The following is a 6211-nucleotide window of genomic DNA, read 5'->3' on the forward strand; positions in this document are numbered from 1 at the left end:
TTAATGAATGTGCCACTCAATTCTTCTTCTTTGGCTCCTTTGCTGGCATTGAGGGATTTCTGTTGGCCGTGATGGCCTATGACCGTTATGTGGCCGTCTGCAAGCCTCTCCTGTACACAGTCCTGATGTCCCCCCACCTCAGTGCCCTCCTAGTGTTGGCTACATATCTTGAAGGCTTTATAAATGCTACCATTCACACTGGCTTCACCTTCCAGCTGTCTTTCTGCTGCTCAAATATCATCAACCACTTTTTCTGTGACACTCCATCCTTCCTGAAACTCTCTTGCTCTGACACACACATCAATGAGGTTGTCATCTTTGCTTTTGCCATTTTTAATTAACTGAGCTGCCTCCTGATGATTCTGGTTTCCTACCTCTACATCCTTGCTGCCATCTTGACGATTCATTCTGCAGAAGGGAGGTACAAAGCCTTCTCCACCTGTGCTTCCCACTTGATGGCGGTCACCATCTTCTTTGGGACAATCTTGTTCATGTATCTGCACCTCAGCTCCAGCTACTCAAGGGATGAAGACAAAGTAGTGTCTGTGTTTTACACGGTGGTCATCCCCATGCTAAATCCTCTCATCTACAGTCTGAGAAACAAGGAGGTCAAAGTTTCCTCAAGCAGAATTTTTCAAACATCCTCTTTTTACTTCTCTACTTAGAATCATCAAACCATGGGGTTTTAGGATCTAGGGGAACTTACAGAGATGTCTCCTTAGCATGGCTAGATTTTCTTTACAGACAGCGACCATAGACGTGTACGATAAATGTTTTCAACTTGTGTGGATTGCATAAAATATAGTTTGTACGAATCTAGCACATAGTCTTCGTTGAAAGACTAATGGTCATGTAAATAGAAAAGTGGTCAATTAAAAGTACGTAAGGAATAACTTTGCTTTCAGTGTTTTTGGTGATAAATCAAACCCAAATCTTTTAATTTTATCCTATGTTACTTTGCCTTTCAGACTTTGCATTATGAACGCATGATTTTCTTGCTCAACTAATGGTCTTGTCCATCCTGTCATTGTTTTTTTCTGGAGAAACTTTCGTATTTCAAGACACAGCCCAAATATTATCTCCTTTGCTCTTCCCAAAGTGTAGAGTTACACATGCATTTTCTTGTATATTCTATAGATAATGCAACTCGAGTAAGTTCTTACAAAAACAAATCATGATACAATGTTGCATTTGTTAACACAATCTGAGAGCTCTGGTAGAAAAGAAACCTATTTATATCTATCTATCTCCATGCCTTCATAGTAGGCCATCAATAAAAGTTTTAAAATTAAGAAACAATCATTCCAATCAAAGGCACAAGGTGATGGAAGACAAAATGTTGCTTCTGGTATCTGGAGCTGAAAATATTCAATAATCACAACTTTAAAAATTCAATGTTAGAAATCGAAAGTCCTCTTATATCTAATTGGGTTATCTGTGAGATAACGTTTTATTCTTTTTAGAGTAGCTTGTCCTATTTCCTTTGAAACTAAACATTTCAATAAACCGATATTCCGTATCCTGTATCTTTCATTTTACATAAAGTAAATGTGATGTCAACCTATACTCATAGAGTATTTGGCCTTTTTACATGAAGGGAAAGAAAGTTAACTCAAGCTAACATAGGCCTGCAATGAGGACTTAGCCTTAGTGTTGCCAGGTGTCTCTCCTTCTCTCCGTCTCTCTCCTCCCCAACTTCCTTTCTCAAATTATCCATTAGTTTATTCTTGTGCTCAGGCGTTCCACATGGTGTACCCATGGTTAAATACACTTAAAATGACTGCATTACAGGCAAGGCTGTTTCTTTTTAGGAAGAACTGTTCTTGCCTGAAATGGCCCAAATGCCCATTGGAATCATATGGTGCGTGGTATGCGTGTATTTGTGTATGTGTGTATGTTGATGACAGGGGTGGGGGCGTGAATTACCAGAAGAAATCTTGCTCTATCATAGTGACTACAGTCCACTGTATATTTATTCAGTAAAATTAAATTCTTTCCCTGCCCATTGCTCTGTTCATTAACAAATTCTAAGTCTAGGCAGTGAATGCTGTATACTGTTTAGAGCTCCAAAAATTACTGTTTATTAGTTGATGGATTGGATGTATTCTCATATGATGCAATTTTGGGGTTCCTTTTTAAAATACATGTTTACAACTTTGTCTATCACGGTGTTGATAGGCAATGTTCTATTCTTCCAGCATGGAATTCTGCTAACAGAGAAGTATAAGTATGGCCAGTATTTCACACATTGGGTGCAAAGCTATCTGATATTATATTGAAAATGGTTGATTTGAGATTACTTTTCACATAATGAAATGGTCAGCATTCCCCCAACTAGCAGTGTGTCAATACATTTTATTTTACTCAATCTGCTGATTATCTATTTATTCTAATATCTTTAAAAACAAAACCAGGAATCAGAAGTTTCTTAGTATGTATGTGATAGTTACACATGACTATTTGGAATAAACTAGCAGCTAGACCCTCCTTATGTAGTGGAGGATCAGGAAAAAAATCAGGAAACAAAATATGACAGTGCGCTTTAGACTGTAACATTGAAAAAGCAGCTCTTGCTTCTTTGATTTTTCAATATTTCCTAGATTTGAGGACTTCATGTGTTTTCTCCTTGCTGCCTCTGTCAAACTGCCAAACTAACATACAAACATCGTCTTTACTTATTATACTGATCCTTCAGTATGCCTGATTGTCTAGGAGTGTGGAGTTTGTGTGATGGACAGGATTTAGACAAGAAACTTTCCCACGAGCCTGGGTAAAACCTCCGTGGGGCCATATCTGCATAGAGAAGGCCCACAAGTATTTGCTTTGACCCGCTATTCACTACTTAAAACTCTTCATCTAACAGTTTTTCCTCCGTCTCCTTTTCTCCTTCTTCGTCTTTTTTTTTCTTAATTCAAGTTTTCTTTATATTGGAAGCAAAGAAAAGAGAAAAAAAGATAAACTAGTTAACTTTCTGTATATTCTAATTGAATCGATTGTTAAACAAAATTCCGTATGGAACCAAACTTGCACTATATCCAAGGTATGTCTGTATTTAAAATTAAGAGACATCCAAAAATTTGGCAAAATTTGTTTCTAAATCAAGAACGGGTATCTCCCATTAAGAAAATAATCTGTTTTGTTTGAAGAAAATTAATGAAACATATCACAGGGTCAAGAAAACCTGTAAAGTATTACGTTCTTTGTTGAAATCATAAGGTAGATATTGTTTTAAATTCAAGATAAGTAGATATAAAAATTCACCAAGGCATCTGAAATTAGAAATATGAGTTTGTTTTGAGAAGATAATCAGCTTTCACTTAAAGAAATTATGTAACATATCACATGAATGTAAATCATTTTCTTATTCAGGAAATATATTGTAAATCGTTTCACTTTGCTGTTGAGAGTAGCTAAGAGATGCTCAATATTGATGACCCAGGAAGTAAAAGGAAGAACTTATTGGCTAACTAATCAAGTAGAAATAAATTCTAAACACATGACCCTGCTCAATCATAAACAGTTGACTTCTGTTGCTGTGTTTCCTATCAATCATCACTTTCAAACAAATTTAACATTCATTATTTCCATTAGACTTTCACTTGATCCCAAGCTATGAATATAAAAAACATTGTTTATTCCAGAGAATTGCATTTCAGAAGAACCAATGGGGGGTACTTTTTGATTATTTTAAGACTCATTTTTTTGTTTTTATTGGGAGACTGTAGATATTGAACTTTGCTCCATTTTACCAAGATTTCTCATAAACACTCTTTTCAAAGCCTGTTTCACATCTTTGTTTCTCAGGCTATATATAAATGGATTCAGCATGGGACTCACAAAAATGCAAAACACTGCCACAATTTTTCCTTGCTCTACAGATCTCTCATTTGCTGGTCTCAGATACATGCAGAATAGGGACCCATAGAACATTGTGACAGCTGTCAGGTGGGAGCCACAAGTGGAGAAGGCTTTGCGCTGCCCTTCGCTGGAACGGATCCTCATAATGGTGATGAAAATGAAAATGTAGGAGACGAGGATGATGAGCAGGGAACCTGTGAGGTTAATCCCTGCGGACACAAACAGGGCTGTCTGCTTTATGTAAGTGTCAGAACATGTCAACATTAAGAGGGGTGGGTCAGCACAGTAGAAATGATTGATGGTGTTGGGGCCACAAAAGGACAAGCGAGAGGTCAGTATTACTTGCATTGTGCCCACCATGGACCCCCAGAGGTAGGGGAAAGTCACCAGGCAGATGCAAACTGGCCTGGACATTTTGCTGCTGTAATGTAGGGGCTTGCAGATTGCCATGTAGCGGTCGTAGGCCATGGCTCCAAGCATGTAATACTCCGTAAGGAGCAGAGTCACAAAAACAAAACACTGGGCCAGACACCCAGTGTAGGAAATGGTCTTCTTCTCAGATAAGAAATTAACGAGCATCTGGGGAGAGATATTAGTGGAGTAAAAAATATCCACACATGCTAAATGGGTGAGGAAGAAATACATCGGAGTTTGCAGCCGGGGAGTCAATCTGATTACTGAAATCATCCCAAAGTTCCCGGTTAGGGTGATGAGGTAAATCAGGAGAAACACCACAAAAAGGATGGGCTGCAGCTCGGGCCAGCTGGTCAGTCCCAGAAGAATAAACTCGGTTGCCTCAGTGCCATTGTGTCTGGGATCTAACTTGGTCTTCATATTCTCTAGTTAGAAAAGAAGAATATGTCAGAAAGAAAAAGAAAAATAAATTATATGCAATCCAAGAATAGTCAAAATCAAACAAACTGGTTTTGAAAATAAGATTACAAAGGCTATCTCCCCTCAGAGATGGAAGATTTCAGTAGATGCCTTCAAGTGGTTTGTGGTACTGGTTAAAGTAAACAATACAAAAGATTGTGAAGTCTATGCACTATACTGCGCTGGCTGTTTTGCAACTCCCACCTCTGCTCTGCTAACACACATGGGATTTGACTCAGCTCATTGATGTCCCTAATTAGACTATAGAATCAGGACCCCTGATCCTCAAAAATGGCTACAGCCATAGTCTGATTATGACACAAATACTTGATCTGGGAATGGGGTGAATGAGTGACTCCCTCTAGACTGGTTCCATCATTGCCTGCAAAGGTGAACCTTCTGTAAATTGGGAGACCGCGTATTTCTTGAAAGTCTTTTGTATATACGTTCAAGCTCAGTTTCTTCCTCATTTCTTACTTTCCAACAGCAGTAAGCATCTAACGGTCCCTTGGTATTCTTTCAACCTTAATTTCCCTTTTTTCCAAATTAACAACTGATCATTTGGATTGTTTTTTCACCTAATATGTACTTTTATCTCATAAATCTCTTTTTATCTCATTATATCCCAATATTTCATATTGCATATTTATATTTTAGCTTATCTCACACACTTGACTTAACATCTTATATCTGAATCATCAAAAAGTCTTGTCAGTTCTATCTTCAAAATATTTCATACTTAATTGCAACACTGCAGTCAGCATTTTCTCTGCCAGCAGTCAGGTCTAAGATAAAATTCTCTCTTGTCTGAGCTACTGTAGTAGTTTCCATTCTTTCATACTTACAGTCTCTATTCTGCAATGCAAGCCAGTGATATTTTGTAAACATAAATCACAGCGTGTCACTGACTTGATAATATAATTCAAGATTTCCCATCACCCTTGGGATAAAATCTAAACTTCTTAGCAAGATATACACAGACCTATATGATGTCTCCCCTGCCCCCAAACTCTTCTCCTACCGCTTGTTCTTCAGTCCTTCTTCTCCTGTTACATTGACCTTCTAGCTGTTCCTTGATCATGCTGAGCACATCCACAGTCAGGGCCTTTGCACACACAGTTCCCTCTGCCTAGAATATTCCTTCCCCAGATTTTTAGCGACTCATTCCATTGCTTCATTTACATCTCTCTCTTAATCTCTGAAAGCCATTGCCTGCTCACTTGTCTAGGTAAGCTGTATTCCAAATGACTCTTGAATTGTTAATCATGATTTATTTTTCCTCCTAGAATTTATCACTTATGAAATTATTTATTTATGTGTTTATTGGTGTCCCCTCTGTTAGAATGTGAGCCATATGAGGGCAGGAACATTATTTTTGCCATATCCCTAGAACTCGGACAACTCTTGAATTATAGTAGCTACACATTAACCATTAGTTGAATAAATGGCTGTATCAGTGAGATCAATTTGCCAACTTATA

The 6211-nt window shown here is 37.9% G+C and overlaps 2 protein-coding genes across 2 annotated transcripts; one reads left to right on the forward strand and one right to left on the reverse strand.

The window, feature by feature from the left end:
• Positions 1-2: 2 nt before the first annotated feature.
• LOC105809984 (olfactory receptor 1020-like) lies at positions 3-665 on the forward strand (the record flags this gene model as incomplete). The annotated part of the gene is given in 1 exon segment (XM_012643893.1): positions 3-665. A coding segment is annotated over 1 exon segment (663 nt), but the record flags the coding sequence as incomplete, so codon positions are not given.
• A 3043-nt stretch (positions 666-3708) lies between these two features.
• LOC105809986 (olfactory receptor 5M11) lies at positions 3709-4692 on the reverse strand. The gene has a single exon (XM_012643894.1). The coding sequence runs from the start codon at positions 4690-4692 to the stop codon at positions 3709-3711; it is 984 nt and encodes a 327-aa protein (XP_012499348.1).
• Between the last annotated feature and the right edge of the window lie 1519 nt (positions 4693-6211).

The sequence above is a fragment of the Propithecus coquereli genome, unplaced genomic scaffold (assembly GCF_000956105.1).
Source record: "Propithecus coquereli isolate 6110/MARCELLA unplaced genomic scaffold, Pcoq_1.0 Scaffold202, whole genome shotgun sequence".
Lineage (NCBI taxonomy): Eukaryota > Metazoa > Chordata > Mammalia > Primates > Indriidae > Propithecus > Propithecus coquereli.